Raw genomic sequence first — 17,424 nt, forward strand, 5'->3', positions numbered from 1 at the left:
GTGTGTGTGTGTGTGTGTGTGTGTGTGTGTGTGTGTGGCACTGATTTTGAAAGTGGCATTTTAAGTGTATTAATGAGGATTCTTTTAAAGTCTCATCACTGTTGTTTTATTGAAAGTGTCTTTATTTCAACAATGTCTTGATTACTCAATTCTTCAAAAAACATGTTAAAACTTGAGTCTCAAAGTAACCGTGCATTTTTTCCAGAACGTACCATCTCCTTGAAATTGTGGGATGGGATGACTTTTTTTATTTTTTTGTGGGCCCATAAAAAGCCGAGCGTGACCACCTCATTACCTCGGCAATAAAAGAATACAGCCTCCAGTGCAGTGTAAGCAGTGTCAGTGAGCAGAGTCCAACAGCTCGTCCGCTCACTTTGTGGGAAATGATTGTCGAAGTCTTTTCAGACCAGCGACTGGTTTTCAGAGACGATGCCCTCTGGGAAGACTCTGAAGTTCGTCCTGTACGAGGTGCTGCAGTTCGCGGCCCTCGTCATACCGGTCTTTGTGATGATGGAGAGGTTTGCCAGCCTCATACGGGACGTGAGAGGGGAGGATCTGACGGCCTACTGGCTGGTGGTGGCCGCCTCGGTCGCCTACGTGACCTCCGTGACCCTGCTGGTGTGGGTGCCTCTGAAGTATCTGATCCTGAAGAAGAGGAGGTTTATCACAGAGATCACACAGTGGTGAGTACAGCCATTGGGAAGAACTTACATCAATGTCAGGGTCAGAATGGTTAGGAGAGAGAACAAACCTTTTTAGGGTAGGTTTTGGATTTTGGCTTACTCAGAATAGAATGTACTTGCTCTAACAATGCAGAAGTGAAAGGGAACACTGAAGCTCCTCAGTAAAAGCTGTAACACAAAAACACCTTGTGACAGTTACGTCCTGCATTCAGAAATATTATCAGAATTGACTTCAAAATATCAAAAAGTGTCGTTGAGGCAAAATGACTGCTGATGTTTTAGCTGTTTTATGTGGACCTAATCTTAACTACTGTTTTGTCGCTTAATCGTTAACAAAGTATCATATTGTATATGTTTTGTTTTCATTTTTTCTGAAATCATAAACAATAAAGAAATCCTTGCTAAGATACACTCACAGGGGTTTTAAGGGCACATGTGTGACTTGGTCTGTTATGATCACTAGCTTATGGTGGCTAATGTTAGCCAAATGTAGCTAGATACTGCTTTCTTGCTGATGTCACTGAGTGTTTTAGGCATTATGGCTCTAACATCATCCCATGATTATGTGACATTGTTTATCGAAAGTTACATGATCTCCCTTTATTCTACAAGAGTAAAAAGTTCCATATGTACTTCCTAATGATGTGGAATGTGTATAAAGTGGCACACAATACCCAAGTATCTACATAATTGTAAAAGTAAATCTATTTTTTCCTTTCACGTAACAACATAAATCAGACAATAACACTAAGAAATGCAGTTTATACATTCAGAAAAGCACTTTCAACAATGATTCCTTACACCGGGCTAACTGTTAATCAGATTGACTCAAATCTCCCCGTTCTGTCTTTCAGGAGGCCGACAGCGCTGGCGTATCTCATGCTGTGCACATTCCCGTGCTTTGCCATATTAATAGCCAGCTCCAAGGTAGACTCACACAGACGGATGGCTCTTGTCACAGAGAAGCACCTGTTGATGTTGCGTTCTGTCACGCTCCGACGGGGTCCTTGAACAGCCATATTTGTTGTAAACAGTCCATTTGAGGCACGGGATGGTTTTATGACCCCCTTGTGTATGTGCTTGGGGAACTGTTATTATTCACTGAGCGATGGTCGACACGGCACATTGCACCTCAGAGAAAGAAACTGATTGCTTGTCACCAGGTATCCTGATATTTTGCCTCTGGAGGTTGCATCCAAATATTTTCTCCCTGTGTATTGAGAGGGACTTTGGCACATTTGTAAACCACAGAGGAAATGTGTCCACTGTCACATGACTGCACGCTGTGTCTGGGGTATTCAGTAACCCACAGTGAACATAACAGGTTGGCCATTAACCCAAACTTAAGTACAATCCTCCCCTCTGAAAACAGACAGGAATCTTTACACAAATGCGACGTGTTTTCTTTTATTCCTTGACAATCCTCCTTGGCGATGACATAAATAAGATCATTTGGCTACACAAAGACCTGTCAGACACATCATACATTTAATAACACCATCTAATACTTCTTCAGCTTCTCTTAAGTGACTTTATAGCAGCATTTTATTTCTATAATGATGGGGTGGTTAAATTGGATGGCTTCATAAAACTCGGCTCCTCTTTCTCAGTCCAGCCAAATGCGATAATGAATGGTTTGGATTCAGTTTCATCCGGCTTCATTACTCATGATTTATAAGAGGCATGTCAGTTCTCTGTCCTATTGAATTTACTATTCTTTTTTTTCTGTTGCTGTAATGGGTTGTACTTCAGGTGCAGGTGGACAGAGGACTCACGCTCGACCATTTTACTGAGTTGCCCGTTTCCTTGGTGCTTTTCTCCCTCATCTGTGTGGACATCATCGAGAGGATCCGCCCCTGCAAGCTCATGGGACCATGTGAGTTTTTGGTAGAGTTAAACATTAAATCATGTTTATGTCTATGCATTTGAAGTGTCTGGGTTTTATGTTGTGTGAGATCAAATAGATTAAAGTCTTTGATCCAGTAGATATTTTGACAAGGAAAAGTGTGAATAATGAAATGTGCAGCTGCTCAAAGGGATGGTTTGAAGCTGGGTTTAACGTAACCATAGTGAGTGAGGGTATAACCTACAGAAGATGGCGACGGGGCTAGACCGTTATTTATGCTCTCTTCAAAGCCACCAAACTCCTTTGAGAAAAATCTGTAATTTGAACTTGCAGAATGCAGAAGTTGCTGGTCTACACCTGCCTGCATCAGTTTGTGTTATTCAGTGACTTTGGTGTTTTACTGACTATGGATACGAACATTAATCAACCCCTCTTCAAACAATTCCTACTATCGCTTTTAAGGGTATTTGTAACGTGTGCTTTTCCTACTTTAACAACTCACAATGTCTGCTGTAAAAAATCAGCGGTTCATTACTCTAGTCTAAACAGTTATTGTCGGACCAACATTTGATCAGTTTCCTCAGGGGTCCTCAGGTGTCCCTAAGGTGTCTGCAAAGACCCCTGTTTCAAAATGTAGTTTACTGTTTAACACCTATATTAACATGCCTGAATACATTTTTCCTTTTCTAGCCGGGATAGACATTGACTGTATGTCCAAATAAGATTCTACAGCACTTTGAAACTACGTTAAAAAAAATCAACCCTCTTGAAACACATGCTTTTCAACACACTAACTTCTCTTTATAATGTTTGTGTTTCAGTTTATCCACGATCTGCAACTTTAACAGTTTGATCCCTTGTAATCCGCAGCAGACAGCCTGGAGTCTGACCTCGAGATGCCCGGCCCGGTCCTCACCCACCTGGGGTCGGTGAGCACCGTCACAGCCCAGCTGCCCGCTGACGATGATGAAGGTCAGAGCGCTGTGACCCCAGAGGTCAGGAACAGCGGACCCTCGGGCAGATGGTCCGACCTCCCTGGCTCCCCCAGCCGCCCCACACACACCGCCGCCTACCTCTACTCCTCTTCCTCACGTCAGAGGTCCTACTCCGGTCCTCTGGGCTTCCTGTGGCGCAGGGACATGAGGTCAGAGGTGCTGGTGGATTGTTTCCTGTTCTGGTTTGACACGGTGGAGATGGTGAGAGCGGCAGGAGAGCCGCTGATCTTCTACTCGGTCTGGGTGTTCCCCGTCTACATCCTGGCCTTCATGTCCACTCTCCGTATGATCATCACTCCTCAGAACCCTCTGTTGTGTTCTGCCGGAGTCGCTCTGCAGGACCTTCCTTTCTTCGTCTTTAGAGTCGCTCTCATTGTCGTGTTTGGTTATGTCACACCCGTGTTGTACACGTTGAAAAATGTGCTGGTGAGCTTGACTTTTATCTACTTTACATTTCTGACTAAGCTGAGGATTTTCAAAAGGCAGAGCATGTTTTGAGGAGGAGAGACAGAGCCGGTTTTTAATGAGAGGGCCGCTCTGATTGTGGATGGAGGAACAGTTGGTGTGTTTATGTGGAGGGAGCAGCACCAGAGAAACATGCAGCTGGTGCTGATGATCAAGACAAACATGCTTTGAATTGTAATGGCTGCAAATCTCAGGCCGTTCATCCAAATCAGAGTGTAAACAAGATCCTGTATTTAAAACAAGGGAGGTGTGTAGGCTTGAGTGTACAGTGAGACATTTGTATTTGTCATTTTTCTGTGACTAATTGAATCCTAATGTATTTATTGTTTTAATTTTAAGTTTACCTGCTATTTTTTATCTATTTGGTAACACACTACAAAAGTGATGAAAAAAATAAATAATGATTTTTAAACAAAAGCTTCTCAACCTTTTCAAACAACACAAACTTTGTGAAATAAATATCCTTTGTTTTCAGACAAGTGTCACCGTTTTGACAATATTTATATATCATTCCTTTAATCTGACTGAATTCACATCTTATTTCCTTTCCCCCTGAAGTGCTCATCGGAATACAGAAAGTCAGGTTTTTGTCATAATGCCACAAAAAGCTCCATCCCATTTTAGACAATTCTTAAAGACTCTGTGTTTTAAAGTGGAACTATCATGCTATACATGTATTTGAATAATATAGTGTAGGACCATACCTATATAAGGCATATTTATACTTTTTATTTTTCAAAATACCAAACAGATCATGCATTTTAGCCATTCCTCATTTCGCTCAATTTAACACTGTCTTTGCATGGGCTGATTCTGTGAGAACAGCACCATCTACAGGCCTGGCATATGTACTACAGCGTCTCCAGCGCATTCCAACGGCAATGTCCGTGGCTGTCTCCTCCTGATTGGTGGAGTTGGCCCAATAGCCGTAGCGCCACTTCTGTGACGTCATAGAAGTGCTCAAATCTGGATCAGTCTGTATCAGATCCGTTGCAGCCCCTTTTTAAGAGATTTTGGTATGGAGGAAAATAGAGAGGGTTGTGTTTTCTGACACTTGGTGAGTTCCCTGACACACCGGGGACACATATTCATGTATAAAAGACGTACAAAAATGCATTTTGCAGTATAGGTCACCTTTAAATGACAGCAAACACATAAAGAAAAAAAATGTCAGCTTCTACTGAATGAACAAACTGGGTAACGTCATATACATTAAGGGTTTGTGCAAACTACAATATTTTTTTCACACCTGTGCCCTGAGGTTGTGGACGTTGTTACTCTTGGAAACATACAGATGTGTCCATAGGAAAAGAATGATCGCCCATAAAAAAACAACGTCGCATTTATTTACAGTAAACTTTCTTTTAAACCTCTTTGGGGAGGCGTGCGGTGCAGTGGGTTGTGCGTTGGTCTTCGGATTAGCGGGTCACAGGTTCAAACCCCACTGCAGTCAGCATGTCGTTGTGTCCCTGAGACACTTCACCCCAAATTGCTCCTGTGGGGATTGCCCACGTATTGAGTATGTAAGTCCCTTTGGATAAAAGCGTCTAACATGTAATGATAACTGTTCCATGAAAGCTCCTCTTCCATAGGACTATCCGTATGGTTCTCTTTTCAGTTTTGTCACCCATACCCAAGATTAATCATACCTTTCATCAGTGTTAACTTTACACACTTTATTTATTATCCGTTCTTCTCTTATGATTTCAGCTTCCTAACCATGTGTTCCCCTCTGTGTCAGCACCAGCACATTTTCTTTGTGTGTCGCTGCTTTTAACTCTTCGTCCTTGGCTGTTGAGAATCAGCATCTCGGCCTCGGCTCTTGCCTTTGCTGCAGGCCCTGTGGTGCTTTATGTGTTTTCATGGCAGTATAACTCACTGCAGTGTGTGTGTGTGTGTGTGTGTGTGTGTGTGTGTGTGTGTGTGTGTGTGTGTGTGTGTGTGTGTGTGTGTGTGTGTGTGTGTGTGTGTGTGTGTGTGTGTGTGTGTGTGTGTGTGTGTGTGTGTGTGTGTGTGTGTGTGTGTGTGTGTGTGTGTGTGTGTGTGTGTGTGTGTGTGTGTGTGTGTGTGTGTGTGTGTGTGTGTGTGTGTGTGTGTGTGTGTGTGTGTGTATACAGAATGCCACAGTGACACAGCAGAGAGAGATGCTGATGTATAATCGCCAGTCCTCCACCAGGGCGTTTCAAACCCTCCATGGAGCACTTGGTCTTTGTCTGTCTAATGGATGAGCCGGGGCGAGGGGACACACAGTTTAAGGGAGTGTCTAATTGGCGGCTGTTGTGTGTCCCCTAACACACAAAAGGTACGACCATAAAGGATTTTGAAATAAAGCGTCAAATATCCCTCTGCACCTGATGTGTTTTGGTGAATCGCCTTTGTCACACTGAATGGCAAGATTTGTTTAAATGCTTTGTCAATGATACACGCAGAGTGAGGGGACTATAATTCACAGGGAGGGGAAAAACTAGCCTGCTTTCATTTATGGAAAATTAAATTCCCTTAATTTCCCCACAGGATGATTCATACTATAATCTGCAAGAAAGCATTAGTGCAAGTTCAGTTATTGCGGCCATTTTGTACCCATGATGGCAGTCCAGAGAGCTCTTCTGTTATTCCTGTGACACACAGTGAGTGCTGCAAAGGATCAAAGGGAAAAGCAACAGCCTGTGTCTTCATCTGGATCCACGTTCAGAGCTTTCTGAGGAGTCAGAGGCTTTTATTTCCTTGTTCCTTTTTTGTTCATATAATTAACTTTTCCTGCATTCTTAGAGAAGCTTTGCATGAATTCGTTTTCACTTCCTAGTCAGCCGTCAAAGAAACTGAGATGTACATTGTCATTATATTTCCTTGCTGACGATAGCAATGCCTCACTAGAGCATCTGTTGAATCTTCTTTGCCTAAAAAGATCACCTTTATTTGAAAAACTATCAAGAAACCCATCTGTACTTTTAGAAAAAAAGTTGATATCTTTTAGATACACGCTGAAATATACTGACTCATTTTCTCCACTTGTGCCAAGAGGTTTTGGGACTCAACTATAGAATGAAATGGTTTGAAAAGAGGGGAGGTTTTCCCCGGTGCCTCCTCATCCCGCTGTTAAGGAGGGGTGGAGGCTTTGTACATCTGAGAGGCTGGAGGGCGCATTTGAATTCAGGCTGTGTGTCTCCTGCGCTAGCCGAATGTTACCTGCTCTAGCATGGCAACAGAGAGAGAGAGCGGTGAGCTTCAGCTGCAGCCTCCACACACACACACACACACACACACACACACACACACACACACACACACACACACACACACACACACACACACACACACATTCACGGTCACAGCAGGAGTGCAAAGAGTGACTCAGGTAAGCAGGAACGGTCCTGATGAGAGAGGGAAGCAGCGTGCCGGAGTGAGAGATACTGAAGGAGGAGCTATAGAGCTGGAATTTTTGAGGAGGTGAGACGAGGGGAATCGCACAGAAACCGAAAATCCAGACTCCCAGGGAGGGATAGACAGGGAGGCAGACGAGACGGCTGTGGAGTGTGGCTGCAGCTGTGATTGGATACATCTGACAGACTACAGAGCACTGAGAGACACACACACATAGAGAAGAAGATGACATTTAGTTTCTGAAGCGATTCTATTCAGGGGGCTTAAGCCGGGGGAGGTGGAAGGGAGGTTTTTTCTGACAGGGTAAGTCAAAAACAGAGAAGTGTGAGGTTTGGTTTCGGGAGGGTAGATAAACACAGGATGACAGCTGAACCACCTGTCCTTCTGAGTTGAGCTGAGGACACACACAAGGAGACAAACTAACACTTCTCATCAGACTGGCGCACGGGACACGACTTCAAAGACGCTTTCGGATCACCTGAACTCATCTGAGAACATAACTTACGAGAGAGGGACCCCCTGGAGGACCCAAAATAATCTATATGTTTTTGCGGGAACTCCCTGAAGAGGTGGCGATCAGGAGCATCACCTGTGCCATGAGGACCCTGTGTGTGAGCCCGGCCTGAGACCACCGCCCCCCCCCGGCCTGCCCCCTCCTCTACTGGATGTCTTGATGTATTGCTGTGGGCTTGGACACTGGCGGAGTGTGCAGTCCACCTATGTGAGTGACCATCGCAGCGCCTCCATGCAGCATCCACATGTTTTTATTTTATCCCATAGCAACAGGGAAGTATTGAGTAAGAGAGGGGAGGGGATGCATCTTTACAATACACACGATTATTGCATTTTATATACTGCTGAATGTGTAGTCACTGCATTACAATGCCGGCGATATTTATATCCGTCTGTAAGCCGATAGAAATGTGACTCTGGCAACCTGTTCACTCCTCTGTGACGGTTCCTCTGTGCGAGTTTTCAGCCGCGCTGCAGTTTATCAGGACAGACAGTGTCATTGTCAAACAGCTCGCAGTATCGATCCAGTGCAGGACTTCATGAAAACATGACCTACAAAGCCAATAACCCCGTACAGGATGGTTTGTTTGAGGGCAACAGTTTAATTTCAACACCATGCAATAAAAACCAAAGTCAAGGTGATTTAGGAAAAGCTGCTGTCCTCACTTCACACGGTGACCTGTCTGAAGGAGCAGGGGAGGACAGACAGGTGCAGCTATGGCATCACAAGACAGCTTTTAATGTCCTCTCAATGACAGAAGGGAGCGAAGAGTCTCCTCCACCTGTTTCTCTTTATTTCTTCTCATCCTTCCACTAACTCCCATCCTTTCCTCTCTGTTTGCTGCTTCGTCGCTGTAGTTATTGTTGCTCATGCGTCTATGCACAACCTCTGTTAAGTCCTGTTGCAGCTGATACTATAGAGTGTCAGAGCTGTGCATTGTGGGATGGCGCTGACTGCGGTGGAAAGTATCGCAACCACATTCCTACATGAAACAGGCTTACTGTCAGCACTCAGCACTGAATAGGCTGTCAGGGCAAAGCCTCGCAGATTACCCACACTGCTCTGCTGCATTCAGTGTGTGCCCACCTCAGCAACCAGCCAGGAGAAAGAAACATACACAATCAAAAAGCCATGCACCGCAAAAAACAGTGACATATCAAGATGTGATGACAGCAGTTAGGAAGGTGTGAGTTAGCAAATGAAAAAAGGGATGCTGTTGGTATAAATGCATATTTAAGGGAAGCACAACAAAAAAAAGTGTTGTTTAGAAGCACCCAGGCTTGAAATATGCTTCTGTGGTGCAAGCATATATTACTCATCTGTTATATTCACACCATTTGTTGACCTACAATAAGCAGTCCTAAATGAAGTACAAAGATGGATCAGTGTAAGCTACAACTTGGTGTAGGACAGTTCCCAATGTTGGTTAAAATGACTCACTTGATCGTGAATTAACAAAATATATATACTCTACTGCACAGTGTGTTAGTTTGGTTTCCAGATTCCCCCCCCCCTCCCCCCCCCCCAATCTTTGCTGCTTTGCTATGAAGTAATAGTTTTCATTCATCATGCTTTTAGACACTATTCAAAACAAAGTGTCCCTCCAGGTTTGGCAGAGATCACAGCTCGATTACTTCAAGTGCTTGCCTGGCTCTAGGAAGGATCTTAAGATGACTTTGATTTATTTCTGCTGTTCACATCATGTCACTGTGTCAAGAGGACGCCGTTTTCAACCACATGGGCTCAGTTATTCCCATTGTATAATTTGGCCTAAATCTTAGAGAAACAAGACACATTTAAGGGTAAAAAACCTTTTTGAACCTCACATTTTTATCCATAGGTTTATAAAATGAGAAGGGTCTGTCTTATTTCTTTGTGTCTAATTTGTTATTATGGAATGCCAGATAAGACATTATACTGTAAGACTTTCCCCCTAAACACATTGACACAAGGTGCACTTTAATGTATTGCATGAAGCACTGTTTGGGAATATCAGCTTTTAATTTTGTTTGCATTTTTCTTGCAGCATATAGGCAAGAGGCAGACAGAACACGTTGGAGTGAGAGAGGAAGAGATGGATGACTAATGAAACACATGTTGCATCTAATCTGGGAACATATCCGTTCACATTTATTTTGGTGTTTAAAGGCCTGCTGTATTTTCAAAGCTTGCAAGAGATCATTTTATGGAAGTGCTCAACATTTCCTGAGGTGTTTTTTACAGTACTTCTTGTGAATCCTGCCTTGTGTGTTTGTTTTTAAATATCACATCACTTTAAAAGGACGTAGTGACCCTTATGTTGTTGAGATAAATCATCGATATTACGAACATCTCACAGACAGAATCACAGTGTTGACTCCCGGCCTTGATCCCGCCCTCCTGTTTACTTGAATACCAGCTGGAGACAGATTTGATTGCTTCCTGTGATGTCTTTGTTCTGGCTGTTGAGTGAGGCTTTTCAGTTGAATTGATCAGATAACCCCCATGACAGTTTTTTGCTGGTCCGATTTTCAGTATTGTCATTGAGTTTCTCTTATTGCCTGTTTTTGAAAACATTCACTGTGGCTGAGTTTCACAATTATGATTACTGAATGTAACTGTTCTCGGATGTATCAGTCTAAAACAGGGGTGTCCAAACTACGGCCCGGGGGCCAAATGCGGCCCGTAGGCCATTTTGAATCGGCCATCAGCTAATTAAAAAGTATAATGAAATATGGCCCACATGAAACTTGTGCTTGTTTTATATTGTTCTTCTTGAATATATATATAACATATTACACATAATTCATGTGTTAAGAAGCCCACTTTCCAAATCAATTAAACATTTTCAAAAAAATCTAAGTTGATGAGAAAAAGCCCAATAACTTATTTACATAACCAGCTTGAAATATACCCTTCCTATTTCCTCTTATCATAAGCAATCTGAGGCTTCTGTTTTAAGGGATGAGCTGTCACCAAAATAAATGAAATCCTATGGAGAGCTGTGATGTAGGCGGTTTCTTTCAAGTAACAAGCATACGTTTCCTACATTTGATTGATTTTGATAACTTAACTGAAAAGGCGATATACCTCACCTCTAGTGAGCGGCCCAGCCCTTTGTATATTTTTCTGCATGTGGCCCTCAGTGAAAAAGGTTTGGACACCCCTGGTCTAAAATGTGAGGAGTAGAGATGAAGACACTACAGCTCTTTCTCGAATAATGACCATATTATAAGAAATACACTTAGCGCTGATGTTACCTCCAGAGTTTTGGGGATTTTAATAGCACATCCCTTCCTCCAGTTGTATTCCATGTGTGGGGTGCAGCATCTCTTGAATAGTAATCCTGCAGAGGTTGTGATTCCTCCCCCTGTAGCCCACTCTCCTGGAGGTGAATGTGTAAGGACCACAGATCCACACAGCGCTAAGGTGGACATTGACTATAACGCTGAATCAAAAATACTGTGGATTTGGTAAAAATGCTGCAAGCTGTGGTCGGTATTGACTTGTTTCCACACTCAACAGTCACACTGCTATTTTCTACTTCACCGGAGGCGATGGGATGGTACAGCAGATCACAGATGAGTTTCTCTGCACGACCAAAAAAAGGCTCTTACGGTTTGTTCTGCCTCGGCTATTTATTTTATTCTTGGAAATGCAGTTTTAGAGGAGCAAAGCAGTCTTACATGAATTGCTTATGAATTAAGAAAAGATAACTGGAAGCTGTTACAATGTTTGAATAAATATAATGTTTCTGACAAGTTTAGTTTCAGTGCTTTCAGTTTACATTCACAATTACAGAGAAGTAGTAGTTGGCAATACAATCTTGGATCTCAGGCTCTATATAACACTGCCAATGAAATATTAATATAAGATGATATCACACTGAATCAGTATCTTAGTTATTAAGTTAAATATTTATACAACATAAAATACATTTGTATAACATCTTGTTGATCAGAGTGGGCATTTTGGTGTTGACATTTTGTTTTATTGATTGGATGAACATAATCAAACTGCAATTTTTTAATGTAATACATCTTAAAGGAGCAGCTCTGAAAATTGACTTATCCAACCCAACAGTTTAACATCAAATAGTCTGTGGTTAAAGTTGGAGTTGAATCTTGTAGCCTTTTTCTTGACAGTCAACGCTTTAATAGTTCACTCATTATTTCCCTGCAACCTCACTTTGACAACAACTCACTGCGCTTGGCTGAATCTAGGAAAAAGTGAAACCTCATCAATCCCTGTGAAGCTAAAACCTGTTGATTTGATATTTCTGTTTGTGTAGGTCTTTTCTAACTTTAGAGAGGCTAACTGTCTCCACCTTCTTGCAATTATTCTACACTAGGCTAATCGTCTCTTGGCTACAACGCTGCACTTTAAAGGTGACCTATCATGCAAAATGCCCTTTTGTACGTCTTTTATACATGAACATGTGTCCCCGGTGTTCCAGGGAACTCACCAAGTGTCAGAAAACACAACCCTCTCTATTTCCCTCCGTACCCAAATCTCTTAAAAAGGGGCTGCAACGGATCTGATACAGACTGATACAGATTTGAACACTTCTTTGACGTCACAGAAGTGGCGCTATGGCTATTGGGCCAACTCCACCAATCAGGAGGAGACAGCCACGGACATTGCCGTTCGAAAGCGCTGGAGACGCTGTAGTACATATGCCAGGCCTGTAGATGGTGCTGTTCTCACAGAATCAGCCCATGAAAAGACAGTGTTAAATTGAGCGAAATGAGGAATGGCTAAAATGCATGATCTGTTTGGTATTTTGAAAAATAAAAAGTATAAATATGCCTTATATAGGTATGGTCCTACACTATATTATTCAAATATAGCATGATAGGTCCACTTTAAGTACAGACATGCACATTTCCCCTCTGGGACTAATAAAGGTATAAAGGTATTCTGATGAGAGTGTTAGAGTATTGATTTTCCCACGTCACTCAAGCTCATTTTCAAAACTATTGACCTTTAAAACTCCCAAAGACCAACTCTATGAAACGTGTTTTTAATTCCACTATAATCTCGTGTTGGGGATCAGTAACCTCTCCAGTCGTCCCTCCTCCACCTCCTCCACCACCTCCTCCATCCTCACTCACAGTCCCTCCATGTCTCACATCTTTCGTCACATCCTTCCCTTCCTTCTTCTCCACCTCCCTCTTTCCATCCATCTTTTCTCCACCTCTCTTCTCCCAGATGTTAGGAGGGCAGGATTGGCCGTTTACTGCCCTCCTCCGGCATGGCGGAGGAGGGGCCAAAGCCAGATGTGTGTTTGCATATTCATATAGGCTTCATGAATCTGAAAAGAGCAGACAGCCACCGAAAAAGAGAAGGAAGAAGAGGATTTAGATGGAAGACTGAAGGAACTTTTCTGCATGTACTATTTCTGCATCTTGAAGTTGGACTATCTTTGTTTCTTCTTCTCACTCCCACTCCTCCTCCTCCCACTCCTCCTCCTTCTCCTCCTCCTCTTCCTTCTTGAGTCAGTTTTGGATCATGTCTAGCAGGGTGTGATTGGAGGACAATTTTCCGGGCAGATCACAATCGTGTGTGTGTGTGTGTGTGTGTGTGTGTGTGTGTGTGTGTGTGTGTGTGTGTGTGTGTGTGTGTGTGTGTGTGTGTGTGTGTGTGTGTGTGTGTGTGTGTGTGTGTGTGTGTGTGTGTGTGTGTGTGTGTGTGTGTGTGTGTGTGTGTGTGTGTGTGTGTGTGTGTGTGTGTGTGGACACTGAGGGTTTTGGGAGCCGGGCCCTTGACCTCTCCATCTGGAAGCCATGTCAAGAGTGCCCAAGAACAAAAATGTCTCCTGGGTGAGTACTTCCTCTCTGACTGGAAGGTGGGAGGAGTGGAGAGAGAGCGGAGCAGAGAGGGCTGCAGCTGGATCTTAGGAATTCAATTTGAGTGTTTTTTCTCAAAGATCTTTCTGCATTATCCGCTCTAATGTTTTATCTTGGACTGTTCTCTTAACAAATGCTACATAGAAATGTCAACACAGAGAATGTTGGCATCATGCTTAACCAAAGCATAGTTTTGCACTAAAGAAGGGGTGTCTTTTGTTGGGTGAGTTTAGTGTTTCCAGATTAAAAACAGAGCAGATAAAACCATAGTCTTTGATCGCTCGAGTGCCTTGATGGGTCCAACAGCTGTTTGGTCAAACTATTAAGCTGTCTGTGCTCTTCTCCAGCCTGCTTTAAATTAATGTATTCTGCCCAGCCAGCGGAGAAATAAAAGACTATTAACGAAAAAATTAAAGGTGATGACTAGGCCTAAATCAATGAGTATGGGGATCACCTGTGCTGACATAGCATGACTGCAGTTTACAGCAAAAACACTTTTTGGTTGTGTCCAATTGCAAGCAGGGATGAATTCATGGATTATTTATTTTGCTGAGGGCAGATGTGTGGTTTCTCGCTGTGTGGACAGAGAGGAGGGCAGAGGGGAGGGCAGAGGGGAGGCCGGAGTCTGGAGCTCTGCCTGATATTGTGCGTGACATCCATCTCTGCCTCTGCAGAACCTGCTCTGCTGTCCCAGCTTGACACACACACACACACACGCACACACACACACACACACACACACACACACACACACACACACACACACACACACACACACACACACACACACACACACACACACACACACACACACACACACACACACACACACACACACTTTGGTAGTAAGAAGCGTATGGACAGATGTGTATATGTGTGAGAGCGCATGCACATGAACACGTGTGCTGTGTAGGGGAGTGAGAAGACTGACAGGTTATTTATGGCTTGTAGCGATAGTGCCTTGTCAGGGGATTAAGCTGCAAGATAAAAGATGTTTAAGATATCTTTGTTACATTCAAATGCATTGAATCACAAGCTGCGGCCAACAGCCATCGGTCAAAGTTCAGCAACTTTCAGCGCAGCCCTACTTGAATCCGTGTGATGCATACATTACTGCTGGACTGTTGAACACACAATACGAGCACATTAATGGAGGATATGCATGCTCAAGCTGATAATGTGAAGAGTGCTCCTAGTTAATACCTAACTTTGCCCATTATAATACACTTAGTTCAACCTAATTGTTTCTGTGTTTGCACTTGTAGGTTCAGAAATGCATTCTGACATACTTGGAAGGTGCATGACACTTTTGTACAGAGTGGTGAATATTTTAGTTTCTTAACCCTCCGGTATCACTGTGGACGTTTTTGTCCATATGGGTCATTTTTCATTTTTCATTTTGCAATAACTTTGGTTGTGTTGGTGCAAATGGCCTGATTTTTTGTAACAAGGCTATTTTCTCGATCTATTTTGGAATTCCAATTTCAAATTTTCAAATCTGTTTTTAATTCACTGTGTAACAAATCGACTACGCAAATTAGTCATTCGAGACAAAAATGTCCACTGCAAAATACTTTGATTCCAAAAAGATTAGCAGTAAAATAGATTTTTTTTGCATTATTAGTTTTTGCACAAAATCAGATTGAACAAAAAAGTTACATATTAGTCATTCGGGACAAAAATGTCCACTTCCAAAAACTGCTATAAAATGACAACAGATTAATATTTAAAAAAAACTTTTTGGGGTTAAATCTTTCAATCAACTTCAGTCCTGATCAAAAATACCAAATCTTAAATTATGTTCAGGATTTTAACCCTTGAACTGCCAGTTTGAAAACATGAATTTGCGTTTTCTATGAAAAACATGCATGTTCTTTTCCATATAATGAATGTTGGAGGGGTCTGTTTTTTTATTTTTATCACAGTCTTGGATATGTCAAAGATTAGCAACAACATTGATTTTGGTTGATTAGTTTTTGCACAGAATCAGATTAAACAAAAACTCCCATTATAACCACATATTTTGATCTCTCCGCCATACTGGTATAAAATCATGCATTTTGTAATGTCAGGGTTTTATATTGGAGGAAAATAGTTCAATTTGTCCTTTTTACTGTATATGACCAGATGTGACATTTTACCATTGAATTACATGCTTGTCATTTCTTGGTTTCTGGGCCTGTTGTATAATGGGGCCCTGACAGCCATTGGAATACATGTATGAAACTAATATGATGTAGGTGTGATGGTATGGATGTGGAAGAGTGGTATCAGCTGAGAAGTGTGTGTGTGTGTGTGTGTGTGTGTGTGTGTGTGTGTGTGTGTGTGTGTGTGTGTGTGTGTGTGTGTGTGTGTGTGTGTGTGTGTGTGTGTGTGTGTGTGTGTGTGTGTGTGTGTGTGTGTGTGTGATTGTGTGTGAGAATGAGACAGGAGTAAGTGTGTCTTTGAGGAAAACAGATGTATGATCTTGACCCAGCTTGACCTCGATGTTTTGAATTGTTTGGAACTTCAAAGTCCTTTTGATAATGTCAAACAGACATACACAGCGATACATACACTCCTTGAAGTAAATAAAAACACCTGGCAGCTTGTTTCGGCAGCACAGGAATGATTTGACTGCTTTATGTAACATCTTCACAGTTGTGCTCAGAGTCAAAGCGGGCACTCTGTCTGAGTGTTTTGCTGGAACTGGAGGACAGTTGGCTCTCTTTGGAGGAGATTTGAGGTGTCATGAAACAGATTTAGTAAATCTGGTTCAGCCCAAGTCATGGGCTAAACGCTGGGACCTTTCATTTACTCTTTCCCTGTCACACAGTGCTCTGACCTCTGATGGTGGTGTCCACTCCAGGAGTAGAGATATTGATAAGGATGTGTGTGTGTGTGTGCAGCTGTGTGTATTCTAGGAACAGATGTGTGTTGACCCAGAGGTAAGTGTCACAGCTTCCTGCACCACACTCTCACAGCTTGCCCCTGATGACTCGGCCGTGCGTTTTTCCTTTCCCTTCTCCGTTATGTAACACTTTCATCATGTGTCCCTCGCCTCCCAAAGCTCTCTCTGGAGATTTTGGTTCCTCACTGTGTTGCCCATCTGCTGACGTCCCTTGCAAGTCTGTCCGGGTGACAGGCCACAGAGGCAAATGGACCACAGCGTAACTGGTACCAGTTTCCCCTCGAAATTAGGGTTTACTTATTTTTTCAATTGGAATCCTGTCCCACTTAAGTCAAAAGCCAGATTTAAGTGTATTTTTTTTCTAGTAGGAAAGAGGCTTTGCATTTCAGATAAAACGTGCCGGAGGTAGATTTAAGATTCTTACAACATTGTAGAAATACTTTTAATTTAAAGTACTTCACTCAAAGATTAATTTAAGTAAAGTATGAAACATGGCATTCATGAACACAGGTTTTTATTTATATCATTTGTCCAAGTTTTGTGATTTTGGAAAACTATTTTTAATTGGATTTACCTTCTATATAAGAAATTGTCTCCGTCAGTCTGTTCTGAGGATTATTAAGTAGGAATCTGTAGGAATACTACATTTTTAAATGTCAGTTTTCAAAATAAATTGTCCATTGACCTCCATTAAACCGACAGAAGACATGGTATTGGTGTCGTAAAACCCCAAAACCTATCTGCTAATAATACAAATCTTTGTTGTAATTTGAGCAAACTGGCCTTTTAATTGTGCAGATGGCCAAGGTGGTACTAAGTAAA

The 17,424-nt window shown here is 42.4% G+C and overlaps 1 protein-coding gene across 1 annotated transcript; it reads left to right on the forward strand.

Moving 5' to 3' along the window:
* The first annotated feature begins 41 nt into the window (after window positions 1–41).
* Window positions 42–4,395, forward strand: tmem236 (transmembrane protein 236). The gene is made up of 4 exons (XM_079648927.1): window positions 42–683; window positions 1,538–1,610; window positions 2,436–2,559; window positions 3,400–4,395. The coding sequence occupies exons 1-4, from the start codon at window positions 430–432 to the stop codon at window positions 4,020–4,022; spliced, it is 1,074 nt and encodes a 357-aa protein (XP_079505053.1). The 5' UTR covers window positions 42–429; the 3' UTR covers window positions 4,023–4,395.
* Window positions 4,396–17,424: the final 13,029 nt, after the last annotated feature.

The sequence above is a fragment of the Notothenia rossii genome, assembly GCF_949606895.1.
Source record: "Notothenia rossii genome assembly, chromosome: 9".
NCBI lineage: Eukaryota > Metazoa > Chordata > Actinopteri > Perciformes > Nototheniidae > Notothenia > Notothenia rossii.